Below are 23,419 nucleotides of genomic sequence, written 5' to 3' on the forward strand. Positions count from 1 at the left end.
AGTAACACAAATAGCTACCATTTTTTTATTTTTTTAAATGACATTTATATTGGTTGGGTAAGGCTACGTGAAGCGTGATGACTTCCCAGCTAACATAAGACCAGCGGGCCACTGGCGGCCCGCCGGCGGCAAAGTCGGCGGTCCACCGGCAGGCGCCGCCCGCGGTCCACCGGCAATTTCCTCATCGTTATTCCAGCGGCCCACCAGCGGCTGCCGCCGCTTTTCCGACGGTGGTCCGCCATCGGATCGCTGGTTTTAAATAAGTGTTAGCTGGCGGCCCAGGGTCGGTCCACAGGTCATTTTTAAATATTGTTTTAGCCTGTACAATTGCATTTAATATTAATTTGTCCAATAATTAAATCAAGTACAAAATACCTAATCATTATAAAATTTATTCATAATACTACATAACGAGCATACGTTAAACACTTAGATTATGGTGAATTGTTTCAAAAACACATACGTTAACAAATATAACAAAATAAATGTAAAATGCATATAAACTACATAAAATTACGCTTTACAGTAGTTTCATTAGTTAATGTTAAAGGGTTAAATATGAACTAAGTATCACCAATACTTGTACAGCATAATTAATGTACAGCATTTACTAATGCATTAATAAAATCCAAAGTCATGCTTGTTAACTTTAGTTTATAAATTGTGAATTAAGATGGAAAAACAATGAACAACTTTTTTTTTACCATTTACCAACATTAGCAAAGATGAATAAATACTGTAATAAATGTATTGGTTACGTTAGTAAATACATTAACATTAACTAATACATACAACCTTATTGAAAAGTATTACCCATACAACAATAAGTTTGTCATATAATAAAAAGACGAACTTTGAGTCTTATCATTATATATAAAAATAAACTATAAAAAACATTATAACATTATAAAAAATATTATTTATAATTTAACATTATTATAATTATTTATTATAATATATTATAACATTAATATAACATTTAACGTTAATATAAATAACATAAAAAATTCATTACATTGTGAATAAATATTAACATATTACAATAAATGTAAACATACATTATCATTACAAAATCAAACTGTAAAATATCTGGAAGTTTTTAAGAACTACACTGGGGCAGCACAGTGGCTCAGACTGTTACCTCACAGCAAAAAGGTTGGTGGTTCAAGTCCCGGTTGGGTCAGTTGGCATTACTGTGTGGAGTTTGCATGTTCTCCCTGTTTTGGTGTGGGTCTCCACCACAGTCCAAACACATGTGCTATACTGTAGGTGAATTTGAACATTGTGTAGAAGTGTCTGTGAATGCGAGAGTGTATGGGTGTTTCACAGTGCTGGGTTGCAGCTGGGAGGCCATTTGCTGTGTAAAACATATGCCAGAGTAATATCCAGATTCTTCCGCTGTGCCGACCCCTGATATTAAGCTGAAGGAAAATGCAGTTTCTTTTGTCTGCCCCCTCATGATTAGCAGATCCTAATAAAAATGTCTTGGAGGCTCCCTTCCGCTGTCTCTCTTGTAGCAGGCTTCTTTCTTATCCTGAAATAACAGAATCATCAGTTATCATTTTTGTCCATCATCAGTAACTAGGTCACTATGAACATTAATGTTTGTATTTTTTATTGTCTTTTATTGGACATCAAGACTGAATTGATTTGATTGATTAAATTCATTTACAGTTAAGTAACACTAAAATATGTTTACAGTTTAAAATAATAATTTTCAATGTCAATACATTTTAAAATGTATTTGGTAACATTTTATTTTGATGGTCCATCTGAGTATTAGTAGACTGTCTGCTTAATATCTGCTGATACTGCTCCTTCAACAGACACTAAACTGACAAGAAGAAACTTTGCAACTACATGTCAACTTACACTAACCCAAACCACAACCCTTACCTAACAGACTACTTATAATCTAATAAGAATTAGTTGGCATGTAAATGCAGTGTAACTTAAATTCAACAAACTGACCCGCAAAATAAAGTGTGACCATGTAATTTATTAATGTAAGGTCAAAGCTGATTTGTCAGCATCATTACTCCAGTGTCAGAGGACTCTTCAAAAATCATTCTAATAGGCTAATTTGTTGCAGTTTATTAATATTAACATTTATATATTTCTAACAGATCTGCACAAAACACCACAGTCCTTAGCAAATATTTAATGGTGCATGCTGTTTATGTGCAAATTAAGCTTACATGAGTTTTTAAAATAACATGTAAAGTGAAACCTCTGATAAGATTGTAAAGCAATTTGGGTCCACATTACTTCATAGTGCTACATAAATGCTTAAAGTATACATTTATTTGCAGCTAAGAATGTCTAAATCATCTTACAGATATGAATGGCAATGATCTGTTTGCAAACATTTAAAATAAGAAATGAAAAATTGGACATCTAGTGCATAAAGGGAACATATCTCAAAGCATTATGAATATTTCAAAATAAATACATTTTGAATTGAAATCTACATCAATTTTCAGATCTTCGTTTTAAAGAACTGCCACTCTGACACACACTGTCATTTGCTCATTACTGTCTGGCAGTCAGTCAAAACTTTACTTACATATAAATATGTTCAGAAGCTGATTGGCTCTAGAACCATTGGGCCCCTTTAAGATGCTGTTGAAAACAAAAGAAAAAGAGAAAAAAGACATGACATAAATGAATATGAGTTGTGCATCATGCATGTACCAAAAAAATTATATTAATTTTTGGGCTTAAGAATGAGTTTAAGTGTAAGGGACCTAAAAATATATATTTTAAATGTGAATCCTAAAATGTAATTCATGGCTGTACTTTAAGGCTGAATTCAGCAACATTATTTTAATCTTATGTCACTTTATCCTTCAGAAATCATTCTAAGATGTTGATTTAGCATTTAAGACTAATAATGAATGTTAAAAACAGATGTGATGGCAAATACTTGTGTAAGCTATTTTCTTTTTTTTTTTCCAGGATTTATTGTTTATTGTTAAATAGACCCTAGACCTTAAACGGTCAAGTATACTACTGCAGTCAGTGAGATTTTTTTAAGAAATGCATACTTATTAAACAAGGATGCATAAAACTGATCAGAAAAGAGTTAAGATTTTTGATTCAAATACTGTTCAATTTAAACTTTCTATTCATTAATGAATTCTGAAATAAAACATAATAAAAATAAGAAATATTGCTTGATCAGCAGCAAACTATAAATACAATATTACATTTTGGACTGGAGCACTGGTGCTGTAAATTCAGCTTTGAGAAAAGCGAAGTAAAAATTTGTTTAAAACCACTCATTTACGTTTGTATGTCAAAACCTTAAAATAAATGCAATCAAGACATGTATCAGATGCATGATAATATAGGGATTTATTATGAAAAATGCACATGAATCTATTTAACAGTTAATTATAGTCTTACCTGTGTTTCCTCCATCTCTGTGATCAGCTCCCCTTCATCTTGGCTCTTCTATTTTGTTGTAGGGGTAATTTTGTTACTCCTGAAACCACAGAGCACTTTTTGAAATCAACATTAGTTTACATTACTGTGAAATATCAAAGTAAGGTAACACATGTGTACTAACTTTAACGTTTTAATTTGCTCTCCTTAACAGTAAAGTGCATATTTTAGGCTAAATAAAGTAGACTACCTCCAATAAAACATTGACAAACCTCTCATGTACACATAAAGATGTAATTAAAAGCCAAAACTTGTATAAACAAGAGCTAGTAGCCTAATGCTAACGTTTCCTCTGCTAAGATGCTAACTGACTTTTTCCAAAGACACAACCGTCTCTATAAAATACATATTCAACTGAAAGATGTCAATTGTCAGTAAGAAAGGTGTCAGAAACAGTTGTATGTAACATTTGCATGATTTTAGCGACTAAACTTACCTGAAATTAGTGAAAACTGCCGCATGAGAGAAGTGCTGTTGACGGTCAGGGGTCGTGTCGTGTCGTTGCTCCATTTCCATGACAACGCTCTCTGCTGCAGTGCTTGAATGAGGCTCGGTAATGCACACTTTAAAGTAACGCAGCCTGAACGCAGCATTTACATAAACTTTTAAACAATTTAAAAATAGTTTAATATTAAAAATAATATTAAATGGCATTTAATATTAAATCTTGATTTTTAAACGTATTTTTTGTGTTATGCTGATTTCACTATATCGGTATAGAATAGTCTAACCGGGTTAGCTTGCATGTGTGGGCATAGTTTGATGTCTTTACTTAAAACTTTTAACATTTATTATTTGAAATAAAACGGAAATAAATAAGGAGAATAAAATAATGTAAAGCACTTGTTTGGCGCTGAAAGATCTGTCGCATTTATATAAACGGTATCACTATTTCATTGATGTAATAATGAAACTGTAAGTATTATTATTACTATAAAAGTATATTATACTGCCTTAAGCTAGTAACTTGGGCAGCAATGCAAAGTAATAACAAATAAGTGAATAAATAGCCTAAATGAAAGGAACAAGACGGTCCAAAATCAGTCATAAGGTCTATTAAAATGCACCTGGCAGGGCCTGTCAGGGATGGCATTGTGGAGTTTTGCTATAACGCACATCAAACGCACCCAAACAAGCTAACCAACGTATTCAAGACCACTAAAGCTGGCCGGTGCTTGATGGGCTGGAGCTAAAATCTGCATGAGCCCTGATGTTGCCCATGCAGCCCTAATAGTATTGAGTGGGTTAGTTTGCGTTTGCAGACCTGCTTTCAATGTAACTTTATAATTTATTCATTATTTCAATTCATATTTTGCTAATTAATAACTGTAAAAATGTTATTGAATCTACTTAAAAGATTTTCTATTTACGTTCAATATGTCTGATACAAGGTTTAATATGTGTTAGTTGAGAAAGTTATTGTTGTGCTCTGGCTCCTTTAAGGGAGGCGCACCGGAAAGCAGGAGAAAGAGGGAAAAAAGGAAGTGGAGGAATTCGGCAGATGCAATGCTGTTGTAATGTTGTTTGTGAATTTTATGTCGATGCTCCAGATTAAAGAAAAGAAACGAATTATCACCCTGGTAACCAGCGTTTATTTACGATGCCCACGTTGGAGAGAATGGTCTGTAAACAGCCATAAATAAGGGTTACAATAACATGCCCGCTCACTTTTGCCAAGGCACTTACAAAAATACATTTCTTCTGATGCCATCTATCTAAAATGAACATTTACAAGCACAAAGACGTGGAATCGATCTATTGTAAAAGGTACTTTGTAAATAAGCATTTGCTATCAGTTCAGAGTCCCTTCTTCCGCTACGATCAGTGGTGAATTAGTCTTGTCTGGTTCTGTTAATCGTTGATTGGGTGAGAGCAGCTCAAGCTTACTGGCTGTGGAAATCAGCGGGAGTGGCTCATTATACTTCAGGAAAGCGCCGTTTATAACGCGCGTTTCAGTGGGGTTAAAACGGCGTTTTAAACGGCGTTTTGTGGCAAGCGGATCGCGTCATAAACCGCGCTTTTCACTAACACTAAAACGGCGTTAAAAACGGCGTTTTTTACAGGTTTACGCGCGTTATTTGCGGCGTTTGCAATCAGAACGGCGTTTTTAGCGGCGTTTGAAATGGTATTAGCGCCGTTTAATGCGGCGTTTTAATTGTAAACGCGATTGATTAATAGTGTTTTTATGAGCTCTTGGGCTTGCCATACTTCTCATTCCTGCAGCACGAGAGCTTAATGATTGTTTATGAGCGCCAAAAGTGGCGGATCTGTTCGGTAAAATATCTGACTGTGTGTCCCCGCATCCCTAAGGACTGTTTGGCGAAATATTTGACTGCATGTCACTGCATAACAAACGACTGAAAGGATATAACTAGAGAAATCTTCACTGTGCTGCTAAATGAGAGCGTATGGCAAGCCGTTTTAACATTTAAACCTTGTTCTGACTATCCATAAATATATTTAGAGATATAATTATATATTTTGACAAGTCATTATTATAATTCGACTTGTCAGAATGACAATTAGAGATATCTGCAATTACAATTGTACTAGTACGAAATCAGATTGGAGATATCTGCAAATATATTATGACTAGTCATATTCCTCCATTGACTTCCATTGAAAAATATTTGCAGATATCTCTAACTGAGTTTTGACTCGTCAAAAATCCAATTCAAGATATCTACAACTGTAATTCGACTATTAGTAAATTAATTAGAGATATCTTCAAATATATTTGTAAATATCTCTAAATATTACGAATTAAAGACATCTCCAAATGTATGACTAGTAAAAACTCAGTTAGAGATATCTCTAATTACAATTGTGCCGAGTCAAAACTCATTTAGAGATATCTGCAAATATTTTTCAATGGAAGTCAATGGAGGAATATGACTAGTCATAATATATTTGCAGATATCTCCAATCTGATTTCGTACTAGTACATTTGCAATTGTAGATATCTCTAATTGTTATTCTGACTAGTCGAATTATAATTATGACTAGTCAAAATATAATTAGAGATATCTCTAAATATATTTATGGAGTCAGAACAAAGATTTAAATGCTAAAAAGGCTTGCCATAGAGAGCGCTTCTGAACAGCGCAGCAGCGATGACGTAAGCGTGCCGTGGCCCGGTATGGTGTGAGCGCGGGCCGTCGGGGGAGACGGGAGGGGGGACAAGCGTGCTTTGGCCCGATTCGAGGCAACTGTACCTAGTGTGAGTACGGCCTGACACGATGCCCAGTTGGTACTAATGAGCCCAAAAACAAAAAATCCTCCACACCATTTCACCACCACCACCACCACCAGCCTGAACCGTTGATCCAAGGCAGGATGGATCCATGATTTCATGTTGTTGACACTAAAATCTGACCCTACCATCCGAATGTCACAGCAGCAATCGAGACTCATCAGACCAGGCAACGTTTTTCCAATCTTCTATTGTCCAATTTTGGTGAGCCTGTGCAAATTGTAGCCTTAGTTTTCTGTTGTTAGCAGACGGGAAAGACACCCGCTGCTGTAGCCTATCTGCCTCAAGGTCGGACATGTTGTGCGTTCAGAGATGCTTTTTTGCATAGCTCGGTTGTAACAAGCGGTTATTTGAGTTACTGTGCCTTTCTATCAGTTAAAACAAGTTTGGCCATTCTCCTCTGACCTGGCACCAACAGCCATGCCACATTCCAATTCACTTAAATCACCTTTCTTCCCCATTCTGATGCTCAGTTTAAACTGCAGCAGATTGCCTTGACCATGTCTACATGCCTAAAGGATTTGAGTTGTAGCCATGTGATTGACTGATTAGAAATTTGCATTAATGAGCAGTTGGTACTGTAGGTGTTGGTAGCAGTTGGTAGATGTGTACCTAATAAAGGGGCCATTGAGTATATTTTTAACAACTTGTTTTATTGAATAAAATGTTTTATTTAATAAGGTGAATTATTTATGAACATATCCTCTGCAAAAAGCTTCACAATACAGTGCAAAACAGTGAAGTTTGGTGTTTGTAAATGCTGCTGAAGTGAAGATTTGTACAAGAGATGAAGTTGAGATTGAATTTGAGATGAAATTGAAATTGACAAAAGGAACAATTAAAAGTATTTTTTCTCTATTGGTCTGAAGATAAATCACTTTATGAAAAGCCAAACATTGCACAATTGACAGGCACATTTACTGTACCTGTAGTGTCTTGCTCTAAGATAAGTGTAAATGGCCATAAGGTTGAACATCAGCAGACACAATCAGCCCCTGTGCTGCATTAGTGAGTCCTAGTGCGTCAGTCTATGGTGAAATGAGATTAAAAGCGCAATGAACTAGTGTGTCACAAACAATATCCTAGTCTGGGACGGCCTGAACCCATCCAGTGTCCTCTGGTCTGAGCAGAGGGGGTTGTGAAAGTTCATATTGTGCTCTTGGATTGTAACCTGTGGTGCAGGGCTGTCAGTCGGGCTGGAGATTATAATGCAGCAAATCTCATAAACCTGTCTCGGGCATATTATCATATAATCTACATTATGAACATTTGTTTATTTATTTATTGATTATATATACTGTATGTATAACCTGTTGCTCATTTTTATATTGTCTGTTTTTGTTGGTTTTTGGACCTATAACATTCTGACACAGAGACTAACTATGGAAAGTAGCCTTTGGGCTAATTTTGTTTACATTCTTGAGTAATATTGATAAATGTGCGCTGACCCTCATTTGTGAAACAAACAAACAAAATAAATGAAACAGCTCAATTTATATTTTAATTATTATAGTAATAATAATACTTATTATTATTATTATTATTATTGCTGTTATAATTATTTCAGCTATAGAGTACAAAGCAATATGGCTCATTTGAATAAAGTAATGTTCAACATAAAGTAAATCAACTTTATTAAAATATGCTGACACTGACAAGACAGCATCAGAAAAAGACATTCATAGAAATATTTTTCATCATTTTTTAAAAATAAGTTTTACTTTTGAAGAAATACTTTATTTCTTTCGCTTCTATTCTTTCTTTATTCCATCCACCCTTCCTTCATCCTTTTTCCTTTTCTTCTTTCTTTCTATTTCTTTCTTTCTGCTTTAAATGTCAGCTTCTCAATTTTTTATTAGGACAAGCTAAGATGGCAGTATATAGTATGAGAAAGCAAAAAAATCAAGGAAATTTGAGTCACAACGTGTTGGTAGTTTTTGTTAATTCTGTCAAATCAAGATTTCTTGTTGATTTTAGGTTTTTTAAAGCTATGGATGATCTTCCTTCTTTTGACTTGATGTGGTGTTATGCCGCTGCTCTGTGTGAGCTTTATGAAAATGAGTTGGTCTTTGCTCCTATTTTGGGTTATTTTTTTGTATTTTTTCTCACTTTTTTGTGAGTTGATTGTTTGAATAATGTATTAATGTTTTTGTAATAAAGTGTTGTGAAAATAAATTTCTTTCTTTCTTTCTTTCTTTCTTTCTTTCTTTCTTTCTTTCATACCAACCCTTCTTTGTTTGTTTCATTCTTTTATTCTTCTATCTATCCATCCACCTATCCATCAATCCATCCACCCATTCATCATTCTTTTTCCATCCATCCTATCTTTGTTTGTTTCACTATTATTCTTCCATCCATCCATCCATCCATCCATCCATCCATCCATCCATCCATCCACCCATCCTTCCTTCCTTTCTCTCTTCATTCCATCTGTCCTTTCATCCATCCATCCATCCTACCCTCCAACTTTTCAATCCATCCATCCATTTATCCTTCCTTCCTTTCTCTCTTCATTTCATCCTTCCTTCCTTCCTTCCTTCCTTCCTTCCTTCCTCATTTCATTCCTCATTTTCATTCATTTCTTTCTTTATCTCTCTAAAACAAGAACTTCTCATACCCAGGAAATACAGGCCTATATGATTTATGTTTTTATGAAACTGACATTCCACACAAACCACCATGTTCTTGTGTTATTCTGTTATCTTTTTGATATTTAACACTGTGCAGTGTATACTGTATGTGTGCATAACTGGGATGATACATAGCTCTAACTGAACTGGCCAATCACTTCTCTCCATCTCTCTTTCTTACTCACTCTCCTTATGATATGCCTGGCCCTGCTTCCAGCAGAGACGTGTAAAACATATAGATATGGATCAATTTGCTGATTTATTGTGTGTGTGTGTGTGTGTGTGTGTGTGTGTGTGTGTGTATTGTTACAGGGAAGCTCAAACCACAGTAATGCAGTCTGTGAGCAAATCCCTCTCTCACTGTATAGGATATGAGAATGTAGACTGTAGACTGAATGTAGGTCAGACACCTCACACACAGACTGTTCTGGTCACTGAATTCACTCAGACGCAGCCACAAGTTTGCGAATGACCCTGTTAAATCATCTGTCGTGGCTGGTCTTATGAAGTACTAGAGCTGTCATCTAATAAAAGAGCTCAGTTGGCTGTTGTAAGCAAAATTCTATGAGCTAAAGCCATGCTAAAAATCCAGCATGACTGCAGCACGCTAACACTTTGACCCACATTTGCACGGTTGCATAAAACAAAAACAAACAAAGACAGTGACTGACACCGAGTTGTTTCTGTTTTCAGTTTTTTGTGTGTGTGTGTGTGTGTGTGTGTGTGTGTGTGTGTGTGTGTGTGTGTGTGTGTGCTTTCTCAGTTTAACTAGGGCAGGGCTGAAATGATAGACTTCTCACTTATTATGGATTATCAGTTTGACATTTCAAAGTTGAATATGATTAAAGGTGCTATAGGTGATTATCTTCAAAAACTATTTTTGTTATGCTGGCTAAATCCATCCATAGTCAAAAACGTGTTTAAATTTCTGGTCACCTTTTTTAAAGGTACAATTCTTGCTATTAAACAACTGTTCACTATGATTTTACCTCAATAAACTCTTAATTTGCTTCTTATTGATATATAGTAAGAGTTTGCTCAGGGTGGATAGGCAAATGGGTTGTGTCTCATTGCAATTAGTTTTTATTTCACATGACTTTTCAGGGCTCAAAATAAAGGATTTACCAAATTGATCTGTACTGGCTAAAGGTCCTATGTCACCAGTTAACTACAACACATAAATGGGGAGTTAACCTCATATTGAAGCAATGCTATTGTTAAAAAATGTTTATAATTAAACAATATTCATAAATATACCTGTAAGCAAAATAAGGCAGGTAAAAAAAAAAAAAAGAGTACCGTATGTGATCATGAACGATTGATCACGTGGACACGGTTAATGTTAGGCCTGTTAATAATCTGTTCAAAGAATAAATAAAGCGAAAGCAGACTCTACTGCTGCTTACAAAAGGATTTTTTTTTTTTAACTTGAGCTCTTGAAAGCAGCAGGACTGTGGGTGCATGGTCATTGCTTTTCGTCTAGTCTATTTCAAAAAGAACCGAACGCACTAGTTGTGCTTCCTAGGCATGGTTGCTTTGCGAAAGTAAGCGGGAGCGTGCACGCTTTTTGACAGTTGTGTACATCACATCACCTGCTCGAACACAATTATTGGATAATGTGCAGATGTTTAGATAAATTATGAACAACACTCCGATTTAGCAGATTTGTCACAATACAAGAGACCTGCAGAAGAGAAAGCAGAAATAGCAAAAAAGGTCCGCAAAAGATTCAGTTTGGTCTTGTAATAAGCCACTAGTTAACAGTGAGAATTGCTACCTAAACTAAAGTGTTAACCATTTTCTCACAATATACATTTTAGCATGAGCTCTTTTATTTCCCTATCTAAAATGGCTTGTTCAAGAATCTGGCCTCTTTAAACCATGCCTTTCTATGAGCTTATAATGCTCTGATTGGTCAGATTCTGCTGCTGTGTTTGTTGTTATTACTTAAAGCACATGGTGGAAATGTAACCAATATTACTTTATCTGGATTTCAGCTTTAAAGGCTTCCTTCTTGCACTTTTAAGTGAAAATATTTCAATAATAATTTGAATAAATAACTTAATTTTGACAAAAATGTCACATAGAACCTGATATTTAAGGTGACAAATTGGTGGCATCAGTTTTTCTGAACTACCAATTCAAGCAAAATCCAAGTCCTTCAGAAGAGAATGCAAAGTTATTTGCCTTTATAGCACAAAAAACTGCGTCTTATTGACATGTCAACTACACAAACCAAACAACTACATCTACAGTCTTTGAATGTCAAAGTAAACAATGTTCGCAGGCACAAAATGAAAATCTAAAATTTGATTAAAAAAACTACATATACAGGAAGTAAAGCTGAAAATACTGTTAACTATCTGCAATTCTGAATCTGTGTTCTTTTTGGATACAATAACTCCATTTATGAAGCACTTTGACCCTTGAAACTTTGAAGACCTTCTATATTCACAAGAAACTACATTGCACACTACAGAAAAACTATCATTTAAAAAAACAGGGGTAGTAAACAAAACTAAATCAACAAACTTATGACATGTTTAAATTAGTTCAAGTGGCATGTAAACTGATCATCATTTCGTCTTTATAAAAAAATGAAAGCACAAAATAATGATGATTACAAGCTTATTATACTTGTAAGTCACATTACATTTGCCTTGGGAAAGTCGTTTATAATATCAGCAAGAGAAAATATAGCAATGAGTACACTGATAAATGTTCATATTACAAATACACCTGCTCTTCAAATTGTAATGTACTTTAGAATAAATCCATCATGAAAGGTTTTTACAACAGCAATTGTTCAGATGTTTATATTTAAAACAAATTAGGGTCCCACTTTATATTAAGTGTCCTTAACTACTATGTACTTACATCAAAAAATTAATACAATGTACTTACTGTGTTTATAATGCAATTGAGAACACTTGTGGTGCTTTTGAGTTGGGATAGAGGTTGGGTTATGGACAGGTTTGGTGGTGTGGGTGGGTTTAAGGGTGGGATAAGGTGTAAGGTATGGTCAACAGAGTATTTACAAATGTAACTACAAAAGTTAATTACAGATGTAATTACATACATGTATTAATCAAGCATAAGTACACAGTAAATACACAATAAGTACATTGTAACAAACTATTATATATATTATATTAGTTATCATATTAGTTAAGGCCACTTAATATAAAGTGGGACCCAAATTAGACACAAGGGCGAGACAGTGGCGCAGTAGGTAGTGCTGTCACCTCACAGCAAGATGGTCACTGGGTCGCTGGTTCGAACCTCGGTTCAGTTGGTGTTTCTGTGTGGAGTTTGCATGTTCTCCCTGCCTTCGCGTGGGTTTCCTCCGGGATCTCCGGTTTCCCCCACAGTCCCAAGACATGTGGTACAGGTGAATTGGGTAAGCTAAATTGTCCGTAGTGTATGAGTGTGTTTGTGAATGTGTGTGTTGATGTTTCCCAGAAATAGGTTGCGGCTGGAGGGGCTGTGTAAAAACTTGCTGGATAGGTTGGCGGTTCATTGCGCTGTGGCAACCCCGGTTTAATAAAGGGACTAAGCCAACAAGAAAATGAATGAATGAATGAATGAATCAGACGCATTAATCTTTAAAAATATAAAACTACTGCAATGTAAATGTCCTAATTTGATGGATGCATCAAATAAAATATTTAAAACTCATTGTTACTTATTATAATATATATAATAAAAAAGGTATTATCCCATAATTTTTGTGAATTATTACTATACACTATAAAGATTTGGAAAATCTGCTTTACATGTACATGAACCATAGATATATACACTAGATATTGCATACAGGCCCTGAGCATGTGTCAATACCACCGCCACATTCATACAGTGCTCCCAGGACAAAAGCCATTCAACCGCACTTAGTGAAGACCAATGCCAATCAGAATATGCTGGACTTTTGCATTGTGAAAGGGTGTAGTAATGAGCGAACTAAGAAACCAAAGCATAAAGAAATTTCATAGGTTATATTTAGTTTTTTACGATTTTGCATATTATGAAATTGTATGATCAACAAGTGACGTTATTGATGAGAATACAGTCACTTACTGCATTCACTATAAAGCATAGGAGCACAAACTTGCACTAAATACTATGCTGGTTTTGTGGAGAAAAAAAAACACACAAAAAAAAACTGCGAAAATGTAATGAAACATGACAAAAGATGCTGATGCAAAAAATATGTATTATTGTCGCCAAAGAGAATGCTAGTTTTTGAAGCAACTTTAGGGTGCTTGATAACAAAACAGTGCCAAATATTTTTTTCATGATTTTATTAATCATATATATACTATTTAGATTAGGAAGGTGTATATTATGCTCACTGAGATGGAGGGACATCGATGCTTCACACAAATTGTTCATCATGGCGATTCATTCACAAACGAATCCCTCCCTCTATAACTTGGGAAAGGGGGTGTTGGAATAATCAGCGTTGGGCAAGCTACATGGAAAATTAGTTACTCTACTAAAAATGTAGCTTAACTACTCCAAAAGTTACCGCCTGGGAAATGTAGCAAACTAAGCAAAAAGCTACATGGCAAAAGTAGCTTTGCTACATCTAAGCTATTTCTTTTTTTTATTTCATTTTTAAATCAAAGCAACTTTAATCCAAGTCAGTTCTGTCTTAATGATCAATAAAACTGTCAAAGAAACATATGAGGCATAATTGTTAAGTTCATTTATTCACTGCAATTGGCTGTTCCAAACAGATACATTTTTTACAGCATTTGCAAAAATAAAAAATTAAAGAAATGCTGTTACACATCTACAACACTACAGTTATGTATAGTAAAGTGAAATATATAGGAAAGTATTATAGTATATATAACACACACACACAAACACACACACAAACACACACACACACACACACACACACACACACACACACACACACACACACACACACACACACACACACACACACACACACACACACACACACACACACACACACACACACACACACACACATATATATATATACACACACAGTTAAAGTCAGAATTATTAGACCGCTTGTTTATTTTTTCTTTAATTTCTGTTTAACAGAGAGAAATTTTTTTCAACACATTTTTAATCATAATAGTTTTAATAACTCATTTCTAATAACTAATTTATTTTATCTTTGTCATGATGACAGTAAATAATATTTGACTAGATATTTTTCAAGAAACTTCTACACAGCTTAAAGTAATATTTAAAGGCTTAACTAGGTTAATTAGGTTAACTAGGCAGGTTAGGGTAATTAGGCAAGTTATTGTATAATAATGGTTTGTTCTGTAGACTATGGGAAAAAAAAATTGCTTAAAGGGGCTAATAATATTGACCTTAAAATGGTGTTTAAAAAATTAAAAACTGCTTTTATTCTAGCTGAAATAAAACAAATAAGACTTTCTCCAGAAGAAAAAAATAGTATAAAAAAAAGATACTGTATATATATCTGTATATATATTCAACTGTATATATATCTATATATATATACACTTCAACTGTGTATATATATATATATATATATATATATATATATATATATATATATATATATATATATATATATATATATATATATATATATATATATATATATATATATATATATATATACATACATTAAATATAATACATTTTAAATATATTATAGTTTATAGTATATATAGTATAATATATCAACGCCTATATTATTATTGTTTCATGTAAGTGCAATTGGGCACATTTGCAGAACAAACAGTGAATAAATTTAAACCAATTCAACTCTAACAAGAGCACAGCATCAGAATTAACTTTAAGACAAGTACTTCGGGTTATGGTCCTGCTTCAGAAATAATTACACTACATTCATCTTTCCATCAAGCAAGTTTCTCATGTCAGCCCAATGATTGATTGGCGACATCACCGACTGGAGCGAGAAGTGACAGTAACTCAACAAAAAGTTTGTTTTCGACCACCGTAAAACACAAAGAAGAAGAATTCGCCATTGTTGCTATCATATGGATTTACTTTCATCGGCCAGACACCGACTTCACAACTCCGTGAATTGCGGTGGCGTCACTTAATGATCAGTGATCTGTAAATGTTGCTTGTGTGGACACTACGGCCCTACTTGCTTGAAATAATAGCTTTGCTACTGAAGACCTATTTGATTTAGAAAGTAGTGACGTTACCACTACGCTACTGCCCAAGAGCGTAGCTCTCTGTCGGCAAAGTGGGATTGACTCACATTCATCAATGTAGAAAAGTGATGTAAGATTATGATTTTCGTAATTTAAAAACTATTTGCATACTAACAAACAGGAATTTTATTTGTATATATATATATATATATATATATATATATATATATATATATATATATATATATATATGAGCAATATCACACAAGTAGCAGTGCGATATGGCTGTATATCGGCACTGGTAGGAGGCGTGCAATGGCACTCGTGTGATATTGCGTTTATACAACAGTTTGACGGCATAATTGTGTATATAAAATCAAAATCCAACATTGAGAGACTCAAAAACACTTTTGTATGTGGAACTACTTTCTTCCACATTGGATTTAAATCATAAGCTGACAGTTAAACAGTTGAGCGTGCATCTTTTAAACTTTAGATCCGTAGTGTCTGCTTTTTGCTGGCTGTATGTTGGGCGGAGTAATACACAAAGTGTAAAAAGGCTGTAGGAGTTCTGATATTGCAGAATATTGCACAGCTATCAGCCAATCAGATTTGAGAACCAGACATAACTGTTGTGTAAATATATATATATATATATATATATATATATATATATATATATATATATATATATATATATATATATATATATATATATATATATATATATATATATATATATATATATATATATATTCATTCATTTTCTTGTCAGCTTTTTCCCTTTATTAATCCGGGGTCGCCACAGCGGAATGAACCGCCAACTTATCCAGCAAGTTTTTAAGCAGCGGATGCCCTTCCAGCCACAACCCATCTCTGGGAAACATCCACACACATTCACACACACACTACGGACAATTTAGCCTACCCAATTCACCTGTACCACATGTCTTTGGACTGTGGGGGAAACCGGAGCACCCGGGGGAAACCCATGCGAAGGCAGGGAGAACATGCAAACTCCACACAGAAATGCCAACTGAGCCGAGGTTCGAACCAGCGACCTTCTTGCTGTGAGGCGACAGCACTACCTACTGCGCCACTGCAGTTTATATATATTATATATATACATCTCAATCTTAATCTTTAGGTTTTAATATGCAGTAGAATGTGTCTGTGTGTGTGTTTGTTTGTTTACATTTGTTCACATTTGTTTATGTGGTATATGAAGAAACAAAAAACATGCCTTGTAAATCAAAACCCTTAAAATCAGAAGAATGGGGTCTTTTGACAATTTTTTTTCGCCACAGATTTGGTTTTAGGGGTAGAGGTAGGGTAAGACCATATCATAAGCAGTTTTTACAATAACAACTACAACACGCCCATTGAGAGTAGACCATATATGTGTGTGTGTGTGTGTGTGTGTGTGTGTGTTACACATGAAATATTTGCACATACCAGCATCCCTGTACATGAAAGACTTACCGAATCAAGCGCTATCCGTTTCTGCACTTTAAAGTGTTTTTTGGGCTCCAGTCTGTAAATATGTTTGTCGGTGATGAGTAGAGCTCTGTCCTTTGTGTTGTTGAACCAGTTGAGCTGAACAAAAGAATAATCAGAAGAGAAAGAGAGAGAGAAAACCAGGTAAACCAACTGCCTCTGTCTGAGCTTGACTACAATAATAAGTAATTCAGGACTTTTTGAAATTCATATGCAACCTTTGCATCAGCAGCACTGTTTGGTGGGTTTATGTACAGCTCTATTGTACAGAATGTTCCAGGCTATAAAAATAGGCTGTGAAATTGGGTTGGTGGTGCGGTTGAGTCTCGCTGGGAAGGGAAGATAAACTGGACCAATGGTAGCTGCATCTTTAGCTGCAGTGCTATGATAGTGTGTGTATATTACAGTGTTTAGCTCAAGGCAGTCAAACATCCAGCATTGGGCTGTGCTTGTGATCTCCACATTGGCTGTGGTCAAATGAGCAATTTATATGTGAGAATATGAGGAAGTGAACTAGACTTTGTGACTTGAGGCTTGGTGAACTAAAAAAACGAATATATTTATTACATGTGTCAGGTTTATCTCATGTAAAAACTTGTTGAAGTTGAACAGTTGAAGTCAGAATTATTAGCCCCCCTGAATTATTAGCCTCTCAGTTTATTTTTTCCCAATTTCTGTTTAGCAGGGAGATTTTTTTTTCAACACATTTCTAAACATAATAGTTTTAACAGCTAATTACTCACAACTTTTTTTTTTAAATCTTTGCTATGATGACAGTAAAGATTTTACTAGATATTTTTCAAGACACTTCTATACAGCTTAAAATGAAAATGTAAAGGCTTAACTAGGTTAAATAGGTTTACTAGGCAAGTTAGAGTAATTAGGTAAGTCATTGTACCCAAGGTTTGTTCTGTAGACTATCTTTAAGCCTTTAATTGTCTCTTTAAGCTGTGTAGAAGTGTCAAGAAAATATCTAGTAAAATAGTATTTACTATCATCATGGCAAAGGTAAAAGAAATCAGTTATTTGAGATGAGTTATTAAAACTATTAGGTTTAGAAATGTGTTGAAAAAATCGTGTGACTTTAACTGTATATATATATATATTAAGGTTTAAGGGCGTAAATAATTTGGACCTTAAAATGGCTTTAAAAAAATAAACACAGCTTTTATTCCAGCCAAAATAAAACAAATAATACTTTCTCCAGAAGAAAAAAATATAATCAGACATACTGTGAAAATGGTCTTGCCCTTTTAAACATCATTTGGGAAATCAAAGGGGGCTAATAATTTTGACTTCAACTGTTTTTACTTTATTGTTTTTCAGACATTAAATAAATTTGCTCTCGTTTACCTTCTTACATTCAATCTAAACTTATTTGGCATTTGAATTATTTTGACTTTTTTTTTTACTATTGTCACTCTATTACATTTTTTTCAAACAGTGTTATTAACTGATTTTGCAGCATTATTTTACTTGCTCAGTTTTCTATTCATACCATTCTTAAATTATTTGGACTTCTAACATTACTTGTCTTAATATTTTAATTTTGAATTTGGCATGTTTAGTTGGACTGCTGTTATTTTATTATTTATGCCAATATTTCCCATATACTGCACTTGACTGTTATTTAATTTATTTTATAATACAGCTGTTTTTTTCCACTTGTGGCATTTTTAAATTTTACTTATCTAATCTATTGGCAGTGGGCATTGGTTCGAGTCTCTGCTAAGTCAGTTAGTATTTCTGTGTGGAGTTTGCATGTTCTCCCCATGTTCGTGTGGGTTCGGGTGTACCAGTTTCCCCCACAGTCCAAAGACATACGCTATAGGTTAATTGAATAAACAAAATTGACCGTAGTGTGTGAGTGTGAATGAGTGTGTATGGGTGTTTCTCAGTACTGGGTTGTGGCTGGAAGGGCATCCGTTGCCTAAAACACTTGATGGAATAGTTGGTGGTTCATTCCGCTGTGGTGACCTCTGAAATAGAGACTAAGCCGAAGAAAAAATGAATGGATGAAAGAATCCATTGGCAGTATTGTCATGCTATTCATTTTTATGTAGCTTGTTTACTTGAGCTATTATTTTATTTAACAGTATTGTTTATTTACTCTATTTGCACTTTTGTTAAGTTAACTATAAAAATGCTGCTTATTTGTGCTTTTTTAATTTAATTTCTTCAAAATGTTATTAAATTTTTCATTTCCTTTAATTTTCCAATTTAGTTTGCTTATTTACTGCATTTGAGCTGCTGTCATTATATTTTATTAAGGAATGTTGTTTGTTTACTTTATTCGGTTATTATATTTCCTATATTATTTGTTCTTGTTAGTTCATGCTAATATTGTTTTATTTTATTTCTTAATATAGTTTGTAAGGCAACACGGTGGCCCAGTGGTTAGCACTGTCGCCTCACAGCAAGAAGGTTGCTGGTTCGAGTCCCAGCTGGGTCAGTTGACATTTCTGCGTGGAGTTTGCATGTTCTCCCTGTGTTTGTGTAGGTTTCCTCCTGGTGTTCTCGTTTCCCTCACAGTCCAAAGACACAAGCTATACATGAACTGAGTGTATGTTTGTGCATGTGAGAGTGTATGGGTTTTTCCCAGTGGGTTGGAGCTGAAAAGGCATCCGCTGCATGAAAGATATGCTGGATAAGTTGTAGGTTCATTTAGCTGTGGCGACCCCTGATGAATAAAGGGACTAAGTTGAAGGAAAGTGAATGAACGAATGAATGAATACAGTTTGTTCACTATTATTTGATTTCATTACATTCCTTGTTTACCCCAATAACATCATAGTTATTTTAATGGTTAATATTGACTGTTAACAACGTCATTACAATTCTTAATATTGTTTTTTTTTTAATTCTGTCTAGTTATTTAACTTTATTCTATCACGCCAAACATAATGTTATTGTATTTATTTGTGTTAATATTGATAGTTTGCTCATTCAATACTATTGTTTCATTTTTTAATATCCCTTGTTTACAGCAGTTATACTATTTTTTTTTTAATTGTTAATATTGCTTGTTAAAGTCCCCAAGAAATCAAAACTAACCAAATGATTTTGTTAGTTTACATTGCCAGTTTTGTGGTAAACAATTCATCTGTGCATGTCAATAAAAACAAAATAATTGTTTGCCTTCTGATCTTTAATTGAAATCTGAAAATGCACTTCCTGTTTGTTTTCAGTTAATTTATCAGATTAGGTGATTTTGCGGTAAGTGGCTAACACTGCTCCAACTGTCAGTTTTGACAACAAACAGAAACGGTTAGAAGTAGTCTGTTAGGTTGTAATAACTCTTCTAAAACCCTTTCCAGATCTTTCTGAATGAAATGCCCACTTTACTAGATCTGTTCAGCTTAGGTAGAAAAAACAAGCCACGCCTACTGTTTGCTCATTAAAATTCTATTTCTCTAGGAACTGCTTCACAACACGAAAAGAATAACGATCGCAGCTTTCGGTTCACGGGGACTTTAATATATATTAATATACTATATTAACAATTGTATATAAGTTTTCCCTCTGTTTAGTTATTTAAACTTTATTCTTTTACACCAAAATTATTTTATTGCACTTGATCACATTATGTACCTCTTTCTATTGCTAATTTAAATTAAATTCAATTTTACCCAATTCTACCCCTTAGTTCCCCTCACCCCTACCTCTTGTTTCGTGCGTTCACGTCAAGGGGTAGGGTTGTCCAAATTCTCTTTAGCTTGAAGGCCTAGGGTTAAGGGGAATGGTTGAATCGCTCTTCGAACAAAAATTTTTAAGGACCACACTCAAAGAAAATTTCCCAGAATACACCAGGCACGATGGCAGATAGTCACACCCGGTAGTAAGGAGATCCACAATTTAGTATTTTTTTGTCATTATTATGAATTTTTACAAAAAAAAAAAAAAAACATCACTGTGTACGTGTTTTATTGTCATGCTTAAAATAAAAAAAAAAACGCTACAATAAAAACAGCTAAATTTCGCGAAATATAATCCATAATCATAAATCCCGTACAGCAGTCCCACAACATTTTGTCACTCGATGAGACTCAAATACTCTGTCAGAAAAGTCTAGTGGCTGGGAATGTGCTTTTTACGGTGTCTGCTGTAATGTTAATGTTGTTTTTTGATGTGTTTACATAGATGAATATGGCCACTGTGTTAAATACACAGTATTACGATCTTATTGTCACATTAGATCGTTATAACATAATATATGGCTTCAGTGACTTCCTGAAGATAAATACCAATAAATAACTCAAGTGGAATAACTACAGCAGTCGCGATTGTCTGATCTCATATGAAGTAAGAGATCGCAATGACATATGATGATGTGTGCAGGTGCTGTTGTGCTGTCCCAATTCTCTTTAAAGGCCAAGGGGAAGGGGAAAGGTTTACAAAAATAGAATTGGGATTTAGTCTTACTCATCCTCTACTTGACTTTTTTTCTTCAGTAGTTGCTTTACCCCCATTATTCTATAAATATTTTCTTAAGTGAACAATTCATAAATGTTTCAGAGCTCTTGCATGTGATTATATAGTAAGGAAAAAAATTTTTTTTGTGAACTATCCATTTAATGCTTTTGCGTTTTTATGTGTAAACAGCTATAGTTAAATAAAAAAAAAAAAAGCCTACCATCCTGACAGCGGATGAGAAGAGGACCTGTCCATACTGGTCTTTGTTCTTCAGCTCTTTAGTGATGCGAACAAAGTTGGAGCTCATCAGAGGAGAGTCTTTAGCCTGCAGTGAAGAAACACATCGCTGGATTGATGATTCTGAGAAGCTTAGTCACAGCAGCAACACAAACAGCATGCACGCTCCTGCTTCCATGGTTTCCTTCATGATAATTTCAGAACAATCCATGACGGATTTAAAAACACTGGCATCATCATCACCAGCCCACTTCGGCAATGCGTCAAACAGATTTGACACTTTATCTGCAACAACAGATTCTCAACTGTGCTTCATGAATAAGCTCTTGACTCATTTAGACCATCTGAAAACTTCAAAGGTCTGTGAAAGCTCATCGTTCATAGAAACTGACGACAGGAATACGGATTCAGTGTGCATTCTGCTTTAAAAATGTGTTGTGTAATACAGAAATCACAGTGAGTTGTGAAATTCAAGAGAATTAGTATGAATAAAAGAATACTCTTCCATTGAAATACTGTATAAAGCACATGTTCAAGGACTCGCTCTTTTTCTCACCATATAACGCCGTTTTGAAAGTTTTTTTAAATGCAAAGAACAAGCCAAGAAATGTTCATTTTTCTGCACAATAATGTAACAAACAGCAAGCAATATTTTAAAAGGGTATTATATAAAAGGATAAAATATTTAAAAATTGCCATTGAGTAGAAATATGTATTTACCTAGGTATAGCTGAATAATAAGAGTTTAGAACATGGGAATGACATTTCCTATAAATCCTAAATGAGCAAAAGACCTTGATTTTTCATTTTGGGTAAACTCTCCCTTTAAGTGACAATAGCCCTTTGGTAAACCAGATTCTCTGGAAAGATCATGCCAACATAAATATGCCAGGACTATCAACAGATCTAAGGTGACCTTTTCAGTAGAGAAATCAGGGCATGAGGATAGTCTCGTGAATGCTGTTACCTCCTGTGCCACAAAAGTCTCTCACTCAAAAAGCAACAGCTAAATTTGGTGGCCATGTGCAACAGCACGTCTGAAATATCCCCAGCCAAACAGCCCAATCTGTGTTAATGACAGTAATTTAAAAGGTTAGAGAAAAAAACACATGTGAACTTTTGAGGGTTAAAGCAGGCCAACGTTTGATTATCCAGCTAACAAGCAGCAAATTAGATCTGCTGACCTGCCATTGGTTGATAAACAAAACAGTTTAGTTTGGACAAAATGATAACTGTACCATATAAATGGGACAGATGATAATCCGCTTGTTAAGTGTGACGTCACGTGAAGGGGCTTCCGGGTCCAATCGCTCTATCAAACTGTATGGGGAGACTCATCAAATGGTAATAAAAAACATTTACAAAGCGATGTAATACTTTCGAAAATTACGATCCCAATATGTCCATGCCTAATATATAATGGCCAGAAAGTGATAATTTTTTTTTAAAAATGGTTAAAATTTGTATTTGTTATGCAGCAAGTCCAGAGACATAGTGTACACTATGGTTTAATATAAAATTCACCTTTAATGCTTAATAGGACTAAAAAGTGGCCATAAACACACATTTTCTTAATTCAAATGAGTAGCGGCTTGGACCCGGAAACAGTATTCCATACGTCACGACTTAACAAGAGGATGGGCCTTATCCTTTTTCCTTCATGGGGTTTTAGTGGAATTCCATACATGACAAAAATAAACATCATAATAAATTTGTTCCCTTATTTAAAGGAGCCATAGAGTGCATTGATTAAATATTTTAAATTTGTTTATGATTTCTACATAGGAGGTACATGGCTT

General features: G+C 34.5%; 1 protein-coding gene and 1 long non-coding RNA gene across 4 annotated transcripts in view; both read right to left on the minus strand.

Moving 5' to 3' along the window:
* Positions 1-23,419, minus strand: part of myo1g (myosin IG) — a 107,542-nt gene that overhangs the window by 39,845 nt on the left and 44,278 nt on the right. For all 3 annotated transcript variants that reach the window (XR_012394704.1, XM_005170069.6, NM_001045221.1), the window contains exons 19-20: positions 21,604-21,708; positions 16,956-17,069 (exon numbers count right to left, since the gene is read on the minus strand). Coding sequence is in view for 2 of the 3 variants with exons in the window: in XM_005170069.6 (XP_005170126.1) it covers positions 16,956-17,069; positions 21,604-21,708 (219 nt within the window). In the remaining variant the exon portion in view is untranslated. The remainder of the gene's footprint in view (positions 1-16,955; positions 17,070-21,603; positions 21,709-23,419) is intronic.
* LOC101882396 (uncharacterized) lies at positions 903-3,966 on the minus strand. Its single transcript, XR_224564.6, has 4 exons — positions 3,884-3,966; positions 3,409-3,487; positions 2,567-2,622; positions 903-1,534 (listed from the first exon to the last, which is right to left on the minus strand). It is a non-coding gene; the product is annotated as an uncharacterized lncRNA (long non-coding RNA).

This window comes from Danio rerio, chromosome 19 (assembly GCF_049306965.1).
Source record: "Danio rerio strain Tuebingen ecotype United States chromosome 19, GRCz12tu, whole genome shotgun sequence".
Taxonomy (NCBI): domain Eukaryota; kingdom Metazoa; phylum Chordata; class Actinopteri; order Cypriniformes; family Danionidae; genus Danio; species Danio rerio.